The following is a 19,086-nucleotide window of genomic DNA, read 5'->3' as shown; positions in this document are numbered from 1 at the left end:
TTTTTGGGACCCAAGGCTGTCTTGCTAGGTGCTAGCTTGGTAGCCGTTACAATGTTAGCATTTAAGCTAATTTACTAATGTCTAAAGGCAAATACACACATGGCATGATGTAGGGAAGTTATAGGACAACCTTGGCACTTTCTAAACTTGAGGCCCTCTTGCTAGGTGCTAGCATGATGACTGTTAGCATGTTAGCATTTAAGCTAATTTACTCATGTCTAAAGGGAAAAACACACGTGGCATGATGTGGGGACACTATGGGACTGCCACAAACTTTTTGGGACCCAAGGCTGCCTTGCTAGGTGCTAGCTTGGTAGCCGTTAGAATGTTAGCATTTAAGCTAATTTACTAATGTCTAAAGGCAAATACACACATGGCATGATGTAGGGAAGTTATAGGACAACCTTTGCACTTTCTAAACTTGAGGCCCTCTTGCTAGGTGCTAGCATGATGACTGTTAGCATGTTAGCATTTAAGCTAATTTACTCATGTCTAAAGGCAAATACACACGTGGCATGATGTGGGGACACTATGGGACTGCCACAAACTTTTTGGGACCCAAGGCTGTCTTGCTAGGTGCTAGCTTGGTAGCCGTTAGAATGTTAGCATTTAAGCTAATTTACTAATGTCTAAAGGCAAATACACACATGGCATGATGTAGGGAAGTTATAGGACAACCTTTGCACTTTCTAAACTTGAGGCCCTCTTGCTAGGTGCTAGCATGATGACTGTTAGCATGTTAGCATTTAAGCTAATTTACTCATGTCTAAAGGCAAATACACACGTGGCATGATGTGGGGACACTATGGGACTGCCACAAACTTTTTGGGACCTGAGGCTGTCTTGCTAGGTGCTAGCTTGGTAGCCGTTAGAATGTTAGCATTTAAGCTAATTTACTAATGTCTAAAGGCAAATACACACATGGCATGATGTAGGGAAGTTATAGGACAACCTTGGCACTTTCTAAACTTGAGGCCCTCTTGCTAGGTGCTAGCATGATAACTGTTAGCATGTTGGCATTTAAGCTAATTTACTCATGTCTAAAGGCAAATACACACGTGGCATGATGTGGGGACACTATGGGACTGCCACAAACTTTTCGGGACCTGAGGCTGTCTTGCTAGGTGCTAGCTTGGTAGCCGTTAGAATGTTAGCATTTAAGCTAATTTACTAATGTCTAAAGGCAAATACACACATGGCATGATGTGGGGACACGATGGGACTGCATCAACCTTTTCGGTACTTGAGGCGTTCTTGCTAGGTGCTAGCATGGTAGCCGTTTGCACACCGGGCCCGAGGTTCACAGCACAGGTGGCAAGCCCATCAAAATTGTTTCACACAAGGGTGTGAACAGCGGTGTTTTGTTGTCCTTGTGTGTCCTTTTACGTTGCTTGTGCAATCAATCAATAGCACTGAATGCCTATTGCTCACTTTCAAATTGGGTAGGATAGGTTTTGCCTGTTTAGATGGCATTTAGAGGTGAAAACAACATGAAAACCAGACGCTGGAAGTGAAGGCGACACCAGTAAGAAGACCAGGAAGGCACAAGGATATATTTTTAGAATGGGAAATGGGCTGCAAATGGCCCCTGGGCCACACTTTGGACTCCCCTGACATTGGCATTCAGTGCTATTTATTGATTGTATAAGTAATTTAATAGTAATGTATGATAATAATGTCATATTATTTTGAAATGTGAACCCCCATATAAGATCAGAGTGTCAACAAAAACCTCAGCAAACATTGTTCTCCAAAGCTGTGTTTGGCTTGGATTCACTTATTTTTACACTTGTATGGCCCTAATATGGTGCGTCCCCCCCCCCCAATGTAAACAAATGACAAATTGATCTGTGTCAAAAAACGGAGTTGAAATGAAAATGAGCTTATGAGGTCATTTACTGGAAGACGTGAGTCCATCTCTAAGAATTTGCTGAGTCATCTGTTCCGTTTCTGTCCATAAGATTGTCTTTATGGATTAAAATAACTTGACCAATCACAGATGCTGGTTCATTCAGGGGTTTTCCCCAAGCAGCAGCTGCAGGTACATCAACCAGCGTCCGCCATCCTCTTTTTAGAGACGCCTTTCATGATGTTTAGTTTTCGGCAGAGTTTGGAACCGTGCCGCTTAAAGCAAAGCGCTGGCTTTGAGGGGCCAATTTCATCATAAAAAAGGTTTTTTTTTTTTTAAAAGTGTCACGCATGAGGGAACTAAATATGTGCCACCATCAACGTTATTTCAAAGCTAACCGCCGAGTCGTTCCACTGGAGCCTTCCCGCACACACGCGCACGCACGCACGTGCACTTTTCCACTCGGCTGCATGCGGTTTTAATCCCAGAGACGTCCTTTTTAAAAGACGGTGAAAATGAACTTATTGCGCTCCAGCTACAAAAGGCTCTGCTGCTTTTATTTCATGTGGCAATCTCTCGTAAAAATGATTTCACTCACATGGCAGGTCATGACACCAGGCCATGGACAAAGCCAGAGCGTACCACAAAATTGGGAAAAAATGTACTTTTTATATATTACTTGATATGTTATACTATACTCTATTCTATTATATAATATTACTATGAACTCATGAACGGTTGTTTGTCTATATGTGCCCTGTGATTGGCTGGCCACCAGTCCAGGGTGTACCCCGCCTCTCGCCCCAAGACAGCTGGGATAGGCTCCAGCACCCCCCATGACCCTTGTGAGGAAAAGCGGTAGAAAATCAATGAATGAGTTCTCCTCCTAGTTTGTGTGGAAGTGGTAACTTTTTGGCTTCTTATTTTGTCTTTCCCCACTCTCGGCCATCTCTGTGTGGAGTTTGCATGTTCTCCCCGTGCATGCGTGGGTTTTCTCCGGGTACTCCGGTTTCCTCCCACATTCCAAAAACATGCTAGGTTAATTAGCCACTCCAAATTGTCCATAGGTATGAATGTGAGTGTGAATGGTTGTTTGTCTATATGTGCCCTGTGATTGGCTGGCCACCAGTCCAGGGTGTACCCCGCCTCTCGCCCCAAGACAGCTGGGATAGGCTCCAGCATGCCCGTGACCCTTGTGAGGAAAAGCGGTAGAAAATCAATGAATGAGTTCTCCTCCTAGTTTGTGTGGAAGTGGTAACTTTTTGGCTTCTTATTTTGTCTTTCCCCACTCTCGGCCATCTCTGTGTGGAGTTTGCATGTTCTCCCCGTGCATGCGTGGGTTTTCTCCGGGTACTCCGGTTTCCTCCCACATTCCAAAAACATGCTAGGTTAATTGGTGACTCCAAATTGTCCATAGGTATGAATGTGAGTGTGAATGGTTGTTTGTTTATATGTGCCCTGTGATTGGCAGGCCACCAGTTCAGGGTGGACCCCGCCTCTCAACCCAAGACAGCTGGGATAGGCTCCAGCATGCCCGTGACCCTCGTGAGGATAAACGGTAGAAATGAATGAATGAATAAATACTATTAACTCACATTGGATTCCAAAGTAAAGCAATGACTACAGTGAATAGAATGAATACTTGAAGAACTCGGAATTTCAATAAGGAAGCGTGTGACCCACCTCTGGAACCAACTGGTGGTCGCCCAGCCGAGGTTTACCAGGCAACCAGCTCGGACCCTTGACGAACGTCGATACTTTGTCGCCGATGCTCGTGTAGGTGATGGACTTTCTCCACAAGTACAAATAGTAATGGAACTGAAACAGGAAGGAAAAAGGAAAATCATGAAACGCTGAAACTGTGATGGGTAATGGAGTCTAAATCCAACAACCAAACAGCAACCAAAACCTGCTGAAGATCCATCTTCACCTAGACTGGGCAGTTTGTTTGGAGCAGGATTAGAATGTTATGCTTAGAAACACGAGCTCACGCTTCATCCGCACGCCATGTTTTTATGGGATGGCTGTGAGACAGCGAGATGAGGCTCACCTGACTTGTGATGATTTCAAAGGAGTTGATGGGGAACACCAAGCCGTACCGCACCTTGGCCTCCTCTGCAGCAAAAGTGCCTGAGGAGGTTTGGAAAAAAAGACTTGGAAACATGCATTTGCAAATATGTACAGTAAAACTCGGATATATCGGACTCGGATATATCGGAAATTGGCTCACAACGGACAGATAAAAAAGAAGCGATTTTTCTGTAATGCATTTCCAATAAAAATTCATTGCATATATCGGATTTTTTATAACGGATTTCGCCTATTTCGGACAAAATCTCCAGTCCCGTTCCAATGCATTTCCATGAAATTTCCCTCGCATATATCGGATGGCCGCATCATGGCGCTCCGATTCGCCGAATCGTGACTCGTAAAATTAGTAAATTAGCTTAAATGCTAACATGCTAACGGCTACCATGCTAGCTCCTAGCAAGAGTCTATGGGCTGGCTACTGAGCCAGTCCATAATAATAAAATAAACACAATCATCCATCCATCCATTTTATGTAGCGCTTATCCTCACGAGGGTCGCAGTCATGCTGGAGCCTATCCCAGCTGTCTTGTGGCGAGAGGCGGGGTCTGGTGGCCAGCCAATCATAGGGCACATATAGACAAACAACCATTCACACTCACATTCATACCTATGGACAATTAAATTGGAGTGGCCAATTAAAAGCCACGCATGCACGGGGAGAACATGCAAACTTCACACAGAGATGCCCGAGCAGGGAATCAAACCCGGGTCCCCTAGCTGTGTGGCCACCGTGCAGCCTAAACACAATCATGTTTTTACAAATCGTGGTAGAGTTTATACAGTAAACCTCGGATATATCGGACTCGGATATATCGGACTCGGATATATCGGAAATTGGCTCACAACGGACAGATAAAAAAGAAGTGATTTTTCTGTAATGCATTTCCAATAAAAATTCATTGCATATATCGGATTTTTTATAACGGATTTCGCCTATTTCGGACAAAATCTCCAGTCCCGTTCCAATGCATTTCCATGAAATTTCCCTCGCATATATCGGATGGCCGCATCGTGGCGCTCCGATTCGCCGAATCGTGACAGGCCGCTATACGACGTCATTTGCAGCGTTTGCAGCGTTGCCTGCGCGTCCAGGTACATTGGAAACATAGTCAAGGAAGTGCCTTTTTATAACGGATAAAATCCCATTTACGCATATACCGGATATAAATCCCATATATGCGTAAAACGGACATTTTCCGGTATACGCATATAACGGATTTCGCTTATATCGGACAAAACCAGTGGGAACAATTGAATCCGATATATCCGAGGTTTACTGTACTTACAAGCCAAGCTAATATTTTTATATAATTGTCAGGTCCTGTGTAATGAGCTACGTGCTAGTATATTATCATAACCTAATGTAAACTAATGTAAAAAGTACAGCGGCCATTTATTGCATTGCACAATAACACCGTTTTTTTAACTTTCATATCATTATTTTGAAAGTCAATGTGTCGTACACATACGGGTGGGGACATAAAGCAGTACTTGAGTCTCACCAGAAAAGGCGGAAATGCACTGAGTCTGACATTTTGATGATGTCATTATCTAATTTACATAATTGACTTCAACAGAGCTTTTTGGTTTGTGTCATTAAAATGTGTGACATTATCTCATGTTTTAGACTTGATTTAATATGGAGGACCAAAACTGCCAAAATAATAAATAAATAAATAAATATATAAAATATAAAAGCAAAAATAAATACAGAAATAAAAAACAAGATTCAAAAATTAAAAATAAATACAAAAATAAATGTAGAAATAAATACAAAAATAAATATATTTATTAATAATATACTATTTATTAATATATTTTTGTATTTATTTTTGCTTTTATTTATTTATTTATGTATATATTTTTTTATTTTTGTTTTTATTTCCATTTATATTAAATTTTTTGTATTTAATTTTTTTTTCATTTTTGTTTTTATTTCCACTTTTATTTATTTATTTATTTATTATTTTGGCAGTTTTGGTCCTCCATAATTTAACAACAAATTACATCTAAAAAAAAAAAATGGTGCCTAATCTATCTGTGGCGGTCCTAATTTATTTGTGGCAGGCTGTTGACGCAGCAGCAACAACAATACAAAAGAGAAATACCTCAATACTGTCCGTAGATCGGTGGTTCAGAGGTACGTGGATAACGATGAAAAAACAATTATGGCTGAACACTCAAAAATTACGAGTACGCCTGAACACCTCACAGTGCAACAAGACCGCACAGCCAGAAGGAGACACACCAGCGAGTTGTTCCTTGCTCTGTGTGCATCATACCAACAAATAAGCTCATCTGAATGATGACTTTGTGCATTAATTCATGTTTCACGCTGAAGATTTCATTCATGTCGGCGTTCCAATGTTGCCGAAACCTGGCACTTTGAGTGGAGATTTACCGGAAAATGAGTCTTTATTGTTGGATGGATGTATTTTTGTATTTCCGATACTATCAAGTAGTGGGTACTGGTTCTCTTAGAGTTGGGACATCATGGAAAGATCCCAGTCATACTCAACAAGCAGGATCAAATCCTTAAGCAAATATTGATTCAGCTTTAAGCTGCTTTTGTATCGATATAAGCAGACCAAATTGGCTGGCGGGAGATGAAAAGGGCATCGTAGTAACCGGATTATCATAATAACCGGGTATCGTACTAACCGGAACTAATCGATATAACCGATATCGATATAACGAGACTTTACTGTACTATGAACTCATGAACGGTTGTTTGTCTATATGTGCCCTGTGATTGGCTGGCCACCAGTCCAGGGTGTACCCCGCCTCTCGCCCCAAGACAGCTGGGATAGGCTCCAGCATGACCCTTGTGAGGAAAAGCAGTAGAAAATAAATGAATGAGTTCTCCTCCTAGTTTGTGTGGAAGTGGTAACTTTTTGGCTTCTTATTTTGTCTTTCCCCACTCTCGGCCATCTCTGTGTGGAGTTTGCATGTTCTCCCCGTGCATGCGTGGGTTTTCTCCGGGTACTCCGGTTTCCTCCCACATTCCAAAAACATGCTATGTTAATTAGTAACTCCAAATTGTCCATAGGTATGAATGTGAGTGTGAATGGTTGTTTGTCTATATGTGCCCTGTGATTGGCTGGCCACCAGTCCAGGGTGTACCCCGCCTCTCGCCCCAAGACAGCTGGGATAGGCTCCAGCACCCCCCCATGACCCTTGTGAGGAAAAGCGGTAGAAAATCAATGAATGAGTTCTCCTCCTAGTTTGTGTGGAAGTGGTAACTTTTTGGCTTCTTATTTTGTCTTTCCCCACTCTCGGCCATCTCTGTGTGGAGTTTGCATGTTCTCCCCGTGCATGCGTGGGTTTTCTCCGGGTACTCCGGTTTCCTCCCACATTCCAAAAACATGCTAGGTTAATTAGCCACTCCAAATTGTCCATAGGTATGAATGTGAGTGTGAATGGTTGTTTGTCTATATGTGCCAGGATCAAAACGATCAAACTGCTGTTAGTGCTGCTCCAGCTTTTTTTTTTTTTTAAACGGTGCATTCAGGTGCATTGCATAACTCCCGGGACACAAGTTGCTGCTGCATTCAGGGACACTTGTAAATCCCAGTAAACACACCCACACATGCACATGCAGGCCAAAGTAGGTGATATTCACAAAAGCAACCACGTGTGGTTCATACAATAGTAAGTAATAGCAATATTACAAAATACTTTACTTATGTATAGGAGACATGAAAGTTAACCAGTTACTGCTTTCTCACGATTGTTAAACTTTCCCCTTTCATTTGCTATGATATGAATATGCAGACTTAAACCATAAACCATGCTGAAGGGAAGGATGCCAACATCAGAGTGGAATAAAATATATTTAGTATGATAATTTAACTATTTATCAGTGCTCGTGTCAAACTTTATCCTAATGTCACCCTGCAAAATGCACCATTTTCTCTCAGAATTAATATCAAATGAATTAACCATTGAATTATGTTCAATATTTAAGTTCATTAACATAACGAGGTTTAGGTTTTTTTATGTGTGCAAGTGTCACAATCACAACTACTTACCAAACAATCGGTCCCAGATGATGAGAATGCCGCCGTAGTTCTTGTCAATGCAGTACTTGTTCCTCCCTGTGGGAAGACGGCTTGAGGTTCATAAAAATAAACATACAGTAAACCTCGGATATAAAGAAAAAAAGAACCGATAAAAGAATAAAAGGATAAAAAAAAAAAGATTTTTCTGTAATGCATTTCCAATAAAAATTCATTGCATATATCGGATTTTTTATAACGGATTTCGCCTATTTCGGACAAAATCTCCAGTCCCGTTCCAATGCATTTCCATGAAATTTCCCTCGCATATATCGGATGGCCGCATCGTGGCGCTCCGATTCGCCGATGCTGGAGCCTATCCCAGCTGTCCTGTGGCGAGAGGCAGGGTCTGGTGGCCAGTCAATCATAGGGCACATATAGACAAACAACCATTCACACTCACATTCATACCTATGGACAATTAAATTGGAGTGGCCAATTAAAAGCCACGCATGCACGGGGAGAACATGCAAACTTCACACAGAGATGCCCGAGCAGGGAATCAAACCCGGGTCCCCTAGCTGTGTGGCCACCGTGCAGCCTAAACACAATCATTCATTCATTCATTCATTTTCTACCGCTTTTTCCTCACAAGGGTCGCGGGGGTGCTGGAGCCTATCCCAGCTGTCTTGGGGCGAGAGGCGGGGTACACCCTGGACTGGTGGCCAGCCAATCACAGGGCACATATAGACAAACAACCATTCACACTCACATTCATACCTATGGACAATTTGGAGTGGCTAATTAACCTAGCATGTTTTTGGAATGTGGGAGGAAACCGGAGTACCCGGAGAAAACCCACGCATGCACGGGGAGAACATGCAAACTCCACACAGAGATGGCCGAGGGTGGGAATTGAACCCTGGTCTCCTAGCTGTGAGGTCTGCGCACTAACCACCAGACCGCCGTGCCGCCCTAAACACAATCATGTTTTTACAAATCGTGGTAGAGTTTATACAGTAAACCTCGGATATATCGGACTCGGATATATCGGAAATTCGCTCACAACGGACAGATAAAAAAGAAGCGATTTTTCTGTAATGCATTTCCAATAAAAATTCATTGCATATATCGGATTTTTTATAACGGATTTCGCCTATTTCGGACAAAATCTCCAGTCCCGTTCCAATGCATTTCCATGAAATTTCCCTCGCATATATCGGATGGCCGCATCGTGGCGCTCCGATTCGCCGAATCGTGACAGGCCGCTATACGACGTCATTTGCAGCGTTTGCAGCGTTGCCTGCGCGTCCAGGTACATTGGAAACATAGTCAAGGAAGTGCCTTTTTATAACGGATAAAATCCCATTTACGCATATACCGGATATAAATCCCATATATGCGTAAAACGGACATTTTCCGGTATACGCATATAACGGATTTCGCTTATATCGGACAAAACCAGTGGGAACAATTGAATCCGATATATCCGAGGTTTACTGTATAACACAAGTTGCAGATTGCTGATCCTGCATCCACATTTCAAATCATAAAAGAAAAATCGATGAATGGTTTAGACCAGGGGTGGGCAAACTTTTTGACTCGCGGGCCGCATTGATTTAACAAAATTGACGGGGCGGATTATATAGTATTTTACACGTAACAGTCCATTTTTACACCTATATTTTTACACATATTTTACATGTAAAAGTGTCATGCAATCTGCTATATGTGCACTTTGAAATCATTTATTTGATGTAAAGTGTGTTAGAAATTAAATGTATTATTATTATTATTATTATTTTGATTAGAATTACTATTATTAGTTATAGTAATGTTATTATATTATTATTTTTGTTAATAATAATACCATTATTATATTGATATTATTAACAACAATATTAATATAATAGTAGTATTATCATTATTGACAACAACATTATTATTATTATTATTATTATTTGTATGACTATTATTGTGCTTGTGCTCCTTTTCCCAGGAGTATTTTGTAATATTACTACCATTATTATATTATTATTAACAACAATATTAATATAATAGTAGTATTATTATCATTATTGACAACATTATTATTATTATTATTATTATTAGTATTATTATTATTATTATTATTATTGTTATTATTGTTATTATTGTTATTATTATTATTATTATTATTTGTATTACTATTATTGTGCTTGTGCTCCTTTTTCCAGGAGTATTTTGTAATATTACTACCATTATTATATTATTATTAACAACAATATTAATATAATAGTAGTATTATTATCATTATTGACAACATTATTATTATTATTATTATTATTATTATGATTATTATTATTATTATTATTATTATTATTGTTATTATTATTATTATTATTATTATTTGTATTACTATTATTGTGCTTGTGCTCCTTTTTCCAGGAGTATTTTGTAATATTACTACCATTATTATATTATTATTAACAATATTAATATAATAGTAGTATTATTATCATTATTGACAACATTATTATTATTATTATTATTATTATTATTATTATTATTATTATTATTATTATTATTATTATTATTATTATTATTATTATTGTTATTATTATTATTATTTGTATTACTATTATTGTGCTTGTGCTCCTTTTCCCAGGAGTATTTTGTAATATTACTACCATTATTATATTAATATTATTAACAACAATATTAATATAATAGTAGTATTATTATCATTATTGACAACATTATTATTATTATTATTATTATTATTATTATTATTTGTATTACTATTATTGTGCTTGTGCTCTTTTTTCCAGGAGTATTTTGTAAACAACAGACCACATCAAATAACCAAATTGATAAAGCAGCTACCTCAACCATCAAAAAATTGTCCCAAGCCACGATGCCAGGTTGTATGTTGAGTTCAAATGAAATATTTGGAAAAAACAGGCGGGCCATATTGAAACACTTGGCGGGCCGGATGTGGCCCCCGGGCCGTAGTTTGCCCACCCCTGGTTTAGACGAATAAAGCATTGATGTTGATTCATGGTCATTGGAAGTCAACGTGAAATGGTCGGACTTGAGCTGCTCTTCACCATGGTGAACTCTGTGATGCTTTGGAGTGTTGAAGAGCCACTCTAGAGGTCCCAGGTCTCGGACCACCTAAAAGACAAGTCAATTCATGTCAACCGGAGATATTCAACTGGCAACCCAGCAAAGTGGTTCATTTGGCTGGATAAACGTCATCCAAATCAAGACCCATCCGTTCACTTTCTATGCCGCTTGTTCTCACAGGGGCTATTTTTAATAACGATAACTAACTGATAACTATTTTCACTTTTCTTTTTTGGCCTTTGTTTAATATCAACACATTTCTGGTAATTTTTTTTTCCATACCAATTACTTTTTTTTAAATACAGATATCAATTTCCTTTTGGCTTTTTTCCCCATCCTAATAAATATTTTGCCATTTTTTTCAATGCCAATAATATTACTTTTTGGACATTTTGGAGGGATACCGATTACTTTTATCACTTTTATCCCAATAAAAAAAAATACTAACATTAACATTTTGTGATTGTGAAATCAATCAAATTCAGTGGTGAGAAAAATCATTTGTCCCCTTCCTGATGTCTTATTTTTTTTACATGTTTGTCACACTTCATTTTTCAGATCATCAAACAAATTTAAATATTAGTCAATGGCAACACAACTAAACACAAAATGCAAAATGAAACTTTTTATTATTAAGGGAGAAAAAAAATCCAAACCTACATACATAATGTTGTGTGAAAAGTGATTGCCGTGATCTGGGATGAACTGAGATCAATCAATCAGTCTAGATCAGGTTATAAAGACATTTCTAAAGCGTTGGGATTTCAGCGAACCACAGTGAGAGCCGTTATCCACAAATGGTGAAAACCATTCATTCATTCATTCATTCATTTTCTACCGCTTTTCCTCACGAGGGTTGCGGGGGTGCTGGAGCCTATCCCAGCTGTCTTGGGGCGAGAGGCGGGGTACACCCTGGACTGGTCGCCAGCCAATCACAGGGCACATATAGACAAACAACCATTCACACTCACATTCATACCTATGGACAATTTGGAGTGGCTAATTAACCTAGCATGTTTTTTGGAATGTGGGAGGAAACCGGAGTACCCGGAGAAAACCCACGCATGCACGGGGAGAACATGCAAACTCCACACAGAGATGGCCGAGGGTGGGGGAAAAACAAAATAAGAAGCCAAAAAGTTACCACTTCCACACAAACTAGGAGGAGAACTCATTCATTTATTTTCTACTGCTTTTCCTCACAAGGGTCATGCTGGAGCCTATCCCAGCTGTCTTGGGGCGAGAGGCGGGGTCCACCCTGGACTGGTGGCCAGCCAATCACAGGGCACATGTAGACAAACAACCATTCACACTCACATTCATACCTATGGACAATTAACCGAGCATGTTTTTGGAATGTGGGAGGAAACCGGAGTACCCGGAGAAAACCCACGGGGAGAACATGCAAACTCCACACAGAGATGGCCGAGGGTGGGAATTGAACCCTGGTCTCCTAGCTGTCAGGTCTGCGCGCTAACCACTAGACTACCGTGCCTGGTGAAAACAACATCCAAAAAACTGAAGTTGCCTCAGTTAAATCAGTTAAGGTCAGTATTCATGACTCCACCTTGGCTTGTGCAGCAGGACTATGGCCCTCTTGCTAGCTGCTAGCATGGTAGCCGTTAGCATGTTAGCATTTAAGCTAATTTACTCATGTCTAAAGGCAAATACACACATGGCATGATGTAGGGAGTTTATAGGACAACCTTGGCACTTTCTAAACTTGGGACTCTTTTGCTAGGTGCTAGCATGATGACTGTTAGCATGTTAGCATTTAAGCTAATTTGCTCATGTTTAAAGGCAAATACACACATGCATGATGCAGGGACGTTATAGGACATCCTTGGCACTTTCTAAACTTGAGGCTCTCTTGCTAGGTGCCAGCATAATGACTGTTAGCATGTTAGCATTTAAGCTAATTTACTCATGTCTAAAGGCAAATACACACATGGCATGATGTGGGGAGGTTATAGGAGAACCTTGGCAGTTTCTAAACTTGAGGCCCTCTTGCTAGCTGCTAGCATGGTAGCCGTTAGCATGTTAGCATTTAAGCTAATTTACTCATGTCTAAAGGCAAATACACACATGGCATGATGTAGGGAGTTTATAGGACAACCTTGGCACTTTCTAAACTTGGGACTCTTTTGCTAGGTGCTAGCATGATGACTGTTAGCATGTTAGCATTTAAGCTAATTTGCTCATGTTGCTGGTTGCTGCTAAAAGTGGTCTAACCAATTAGCTTTAGGGGGCAATCACTTTTTCCACACAGGGCCATGTACGTTTGGATTTGTCTCTCCTTTAATAATAAAAAGTTCATTTTTGTGAAATGCACTTTTTTTTTTACTGTGACAGCTTTGTTTAAGACTTGCAGTTCAAAGTTAGTGTAACGCAGTGTTTAAAAGCTGCATCAAATCAAAGCATTGAAAATGTGCTAACTCGGATCAAGTGAGCATAAAAAGGCAGCTCGTGGCACATTAGTTACAATTGTGGCCGTCTTTGTTATTCATTTGAAACGCGCCGATTTACACAACGGAAGTCAACTTCAGGACAATTTTCATCTTGGATGTCAAACAGACTTCTGACGGCATTGACACAATGGCCGCCACGATCTATGGAGGACCAAAACTGCCAAAATAATAAATAAATAAATAAATAAAAGTGGAAATAAAAACAAAAATGAAAAAAAAAAATCAAAAAATTAAATACAAAAAATTTAATATAAATGGAAATAAAAACAAAAATTAAAAAATATATACATAAATAAATAAATAAAAGCAAAAATAAATACAAAAATTAAAAACAAGATTCAAAAATTACAAATAAATCCAAAAATAAATGTAGAAATAAATACAAAAATAAATCTATAAATAGAATTACATATCAATAAATAAATAAAAGCACTCTGCTCTCATATGTATTTATTTCATGCAGCAGACAATGTCAGCTTGAAATGCAGAAGGAAAAACTATTCAAATGAGGGGGCGGTCCTAAGTGTGTCTTGGGTTGAACTGTTCGCCTATTGGTTGATCGACATGTGAGTGCGAAAATCGACTAGGTATGCCTGCAAACGGCCACAGCAAGAGGAAGTACACAGGGAGAAAAGTATACATTTACCGGGACAATAATGGCGGGGTCCACCAGGAAGTCGGTGTCCGAGCTGGAGATTGCAGCCATATTTACCGCCATTGAGAGTGGTGTGGTGACTTCCTCTTGCTGTGGCCGTTTGCAGGCATACCTAGTCGATTTTCGCACTCACATGTCGATCAACCAATAGGCGAACAGTTCAACCCAAGACACACTTAGGACCGCCCCCTCATTTGAATAGTTTTTCCTTCTGCATTTCAAGCTGACATTGTCTGCTGCATGAAATAAATACATATGAGAGCAGAGTGCTTTTATTTATTTATTGATGTGTAATTCTATTTATATATTTATTTTTGTATTTATTTCTACATTTATTTTTGGATTTATTTGTAATTTTTGAATCTTGTTTTTTATTTTTGTATTTATTTTTGCTTTTATTTATTTATTTATGTATATATTTTTTATTTTTGTTTTTATTTCCATTTATATTATTTTTGTTGTATTTAATTTTTTGATTTTTTTTTTTTCATTTGTGTTTTTATTTCCACTGTTATTTATTTATTTATTTATTATTTTGGCAGTTTTCGTCCTCCATACGGCTTTCCCGGGGAAATGGTGGCAAGATAAACAAGGAGCTAAACACGGTACAGTAGTACCTAAAAATGCTAGCGTGAGCTCTGGATTTATTTGTAATTTTTGAATCTTGTTTTTTTATTTTTGTATTTATTTTTGCTTTTATATTTTATATATTAATTTATTGATTTATTATTTTGGCAGTTTTGGTCCTCCATAATTGCATGTGGTGGTTCTGCTTTAACTAAAAGCGTCCCCGTCACTTCACTTCGCTTGTGTTTAGATTGACGCCGCAATGGTGTGCCATTAAATTGGATGAAGACCATAAAGGAGGCATAAATGACCTCCCTTCAGAAAATATGACTATTATGACGGCCTTGGCTAATAGCACACTAAAGGTTCTGGAAGGAGTTCCAATTCCCTTTCCTGAGAAGCGTCGTAAATGTGATGCTCACAGTTGAGGCTGTGTGCTTCTGTTTGGAATATTCTCGTTATATCTCGTAATATCTCGTTATTTTTTTTTATTGAGAGCAGGTTCTACTGCCGTCTGGACTAAAGAGAACACATTAATGCTGGCACAGGCAAACACAAGGACTTTTTTTCTGTATTCTTTCATAAAGATAGGACTAAAAATGAGTATATAAATAATATTAACATATTGTGACGGGCCTTGAGTTCTGTCATTCGATGAATCAAGTTTATTTGGCTATTTATCAAAAACGTGTGTGTGATTCTTAATGTCCAATAAAAGAATGGTAATGGTAATGGTAATGGTTTTATTTCATTTGAACATGCATCAGATTACAATTGAATGCATCACATAATCAGTTCCCAGTTCCACATGTCCAAAAGGAGTAGGAAGAAGCAAAGCTTATTAAATCCTACCCCTCCATCTGGTACTTTTACATTCACTAACTGTTACATTTGTTCACTTCCTGCTTTCTTAATATAGTTTTTTTTTTTTTTGTCACATAGTGCTAGCATATAAGTGTTTCAAATGTAGTTCTTCCCTGAGATCATTTTTTTTTCATATTTACCTCTGTGTGCAGCCAAAACTGGAAGAGCAGATTTAATTGGATGTGGACGGCAAAGACGGAAGGTGGCACGGCCAGAGCCATGGGCAAGTAGAAGATCTGAACAGGATCAACACAAACGTGTATTTTATCATCACCGCCACACCGAGAAACAGCAAAAAAAAGTGGCTTTTCATAGACATGATTAGACGTGATACTGCCTCTGACCCACCCTTGTATACGCCCACCACCTCACCTCACAGCTTTGTGGGAAAAATTCATAAAAATAATAATCATCATCAAGAAGTAAGCTTCACTACACATCTTAAAAGTGACATATTATAACCAAAACCCCTACCAAAACACCACCACCACCACCACCACCGGTTAGCACAGGGGTGGGCAAACTACGGCCCGGGGGCCACATCCGGCCCGCCAAGTGTTTGAATACGGCCCGCCCAATCTTTCCAAAGTATTTCATTTAAACTCAACATACAACCTGGCATCATGGCCTGAGCCAACCTTTTGATGGTTGTATCAATTTCGTTGTTTGACATGGTCTGTTGTTTACAAAGTGCTCCTGAAAAAAGGGACACAAGCACATAATAATAATAATAATAATTATTATTATTATTATTATTAGATTATTATAATTATTATTCGAACTATTATGATTATTATAATAAAATTAAAATAACACTTATTATATACTTAATATAATAATTAGCATTAATAATTATATTAATGCTAATTATTATATAAAGTATATATAATATTATTGTTATATTTGCATATTTTATATAATAATTATTATTTTAATTTTATTATAATAATCATAATAGTTTGAATAATAATTATAACAATCTAATCTAATAATATAATAATAATAATAATAATAATAATTAATAATTATATTAATGCTAATTATTATATTAAGTATATATAATATTATTGTTATATTTGCATATTTTATATAATAATTATTATTTTAATTTTATTATAATAATCATAATAGTTCGAATAATAATTATAACAATCTAATCTAATAATCTAATAATAATAATAATAATAATTAATAATTATATTAATGCTAATTATTATATTAAGTATATATAATATTATTGTTATATTTGCATATTTTATATAATAATTATTATTTTAATTGTATTATAATAATCATAATAGTTTGAATAATAATTATAATAATCTAATCCAATAATCTAATAATAATAATAATAATAATTAATAATTATATTAATGCTAATTATTATATTAAGTATATATAATATTATTGTTATATTTGCATATTTTATATAATAATTATTATTTTAATTTTATTATAATAATCATAAGAGTTCGAATAATAATTATAATAATCTAATAATCTATTAATGCTAATTATTATATTAAGTATATATAATATTATTGTTATATTTGCATATTTTATATAATAATTATTATTTTAATTTTATTGTAATTATAATATTTTATTATTTTTAAAATATTTAAATATAAATATAAAATAATAAATAATAATAGCAGATTGCATGACAATTTTACAGATACAATAATACCAGGTGGACTGTTACGTGTAAAATATATAGTCTGCCCCCCCCCCGTAAATTTTGTCATATCAATGCGGCCCGCGAGTCAAAAAGTTTGCCCACCCCTGGGTTAGCATATTTAAACAGACCACACAAAAAGGGTCTATATTTTTCACAGTTACAAATTAAACTGCATAAAAATTGCCATGCGCGGCGTTCACTCACCGCTGGTTTGCCCGTACACGTGCATGGAGTTTACAATGTGGATAAAATACTAAAATACTCGCTATTGTTAGTCGACAACAAACATAACTAAAGCACATTTATGTCACGTCTTAAGTACTCAACGCAGTACATTGAAATATTGTACCTTTAGAGATAAAGTCATTTGCTTTGTTTTAGTGATTAGGCTACGCTAGCGTGATGTTGCCGTTACAATGTGGGTGTAATGTGTCATTAACGTTACGTTGAATACCACGTTACAGTGTATACTGTGTGTACAAAGTACGTACCCAGGATGTCAGCTGCTGGGTGAGCGGTTGCCGCAAGGCCGTGCTGAAGTTGAAGTACTCGGAACTGTGGTGAACCTGGTGAGCCGCCCACAAGATGGACACCTCTGCGGGATGGGACACACACACACACACACACACACAACATGCAGATTCAGGTAGCCGCTGTGCGTCGAGCGCGACGCTTCGCATGAACATCCAAACGGGGGAACGAGCTTGTTAAGTTTTACTGGATCTCGGAGACCTTTTCCAGACCAGCGCGTCTACTTGGCACGCCACATCACATCCTCTTTGACTCGCGGCAGAGAACAGTAATCCTCAAATAATATCATACACCAGCGGGATACATGAAGCTAAGCTGCGGTTTTACACAGAAACCTTTCTAATTAAACCTTTAATAGCACAACTGAGGCCACTTGAAATATACAGTACCTTGGTTAGCGTCAATCTGCTCCACAAAGTCCGACTCAAACCAGAACGGACTCTAAGCAAAGCAAATTTTTCCCATAGAAAGTCATGTAAATGAGGGCGGCACGGCACGGCGGTCTGGTGGTTAGTGCGCAGACCTCACAGCTAGGAGACCAGGGTTCGGTCCCCACCCTCGGCCATCTCTGTGTGGAGTTTGCATGTTCTCCCCGTGCATGCGTGGGTTTTCTCCGGGTACTCTGGTTTCCTCCCACATTCCAAAAACATGCTAGGTTAATTAGCCACTCCAAATTGTCCATAGGTATGAATGTGAGTGTGAATGGTTGTTTGTCTATATGTGCCCTGTGATTGGCTGGCCACCAGTCCAGGGTGTACCCCGCCTCTCGCCCGAAGACAGCTGGGATAGGCTCCAGCACCCCCATGACCCTTGTGAGGAAAAGCGGTAGAAAATCAATGAATGAGTTATCCTCCTAGTTTGTGTGGAAGTGGTAACTTTTTGGCTTCTTATTTTGTCTTTCCCCACCCTCGGCCATCTCTGTGTGGAGTTTGCATGTTCTCCCCGTGCATGCGTGGGTTTTCTCCGGGTACTCCGGTTTCCTCCCACATTCCAAAAACATGCTAGGTTAATTAGCCACTCCAAATTGTCCATAGGTATGAATGTGAGTGTGAATGGTTGTTTGTCTATATGTGCCCTGTGATTGGCTGGCCACCAGTCCAGAGTGTACCCCGCCTCTCGCCCCAGGACAGCTGGGATAGGCTCCAGCACCCCCATGACCCTTGTGAGGAAAAGCGGTAGAAAATCAATGAATGAGTTATCCTCCTAGTTTGTGTGGAAGTGGTAACTTTTTGGCTTCTTATTTTGTCTTTCCCCACCCTCGGCCATCTCTGTGT

At 38.4% G+C, this 19,086-nt stretch overlaps 1 protein-coding gene across 1 annotated transcript in view; it reads right to left on the bottom strand.

The window, feature by feature from the left end:
* agmo (alkylglycerol monooxygenase) overlaps window positions 1-19,086 on the bottom strand; it is an 85,273-nt gene that overhangs the window by 39,298 nt on the left and 26,889 nt on the right. Inside the window, exons 4-9 of the mRNA XM_058054026.1 lie at window positions 17,773-17,876; window positions 15,741-15,836; window positions 11,028-11,094; window positions 7,972-8,037; window positions 3,900-3,979; window positions 3,533-3,667 (exon numbers count right to left, since the gene is read on the bottom strand). Coding sequence (XP_057910009.1) covers window positions 3,533-3,667; window positions 3,900-3,979; window positions 7,972-8,037; window positions 11,028-11,094; window positions 15,741-15,836; window positions 17,773-17,876 — 548 coding nt within the window. The remainder of the gene's footprint in view (window positions 1-3,532; window positions 3,668-3,899; window positions 3,980-7,971; window positions 8,038-11,027; window positions 11,095-15,740; window positions 15,837-17,772; window positions 17,877-19,086) is intronic.

Source organism: Doryrhamphus excisus, chromosome 17, assembly GCF_030265055.1.
Source record: "Doryrhamphus excisus isolate RoL2022-K1 chromosome 17, RoL_Dexc_1.0, whole genome shotgun sequence".
In the NCBI taxonomy this organism is placed as follows: Eukaryota; Metazoa; Chordata; class Actinopteri; order Syngnathiformes; family Syngnathidae; genus Doryrhamphus; species Doryrhamphus excisus.
Note: the sequence above shows the minus strand (reverse complement) of the source record. Positions and strands in the feature narration are given on the sequence as shown.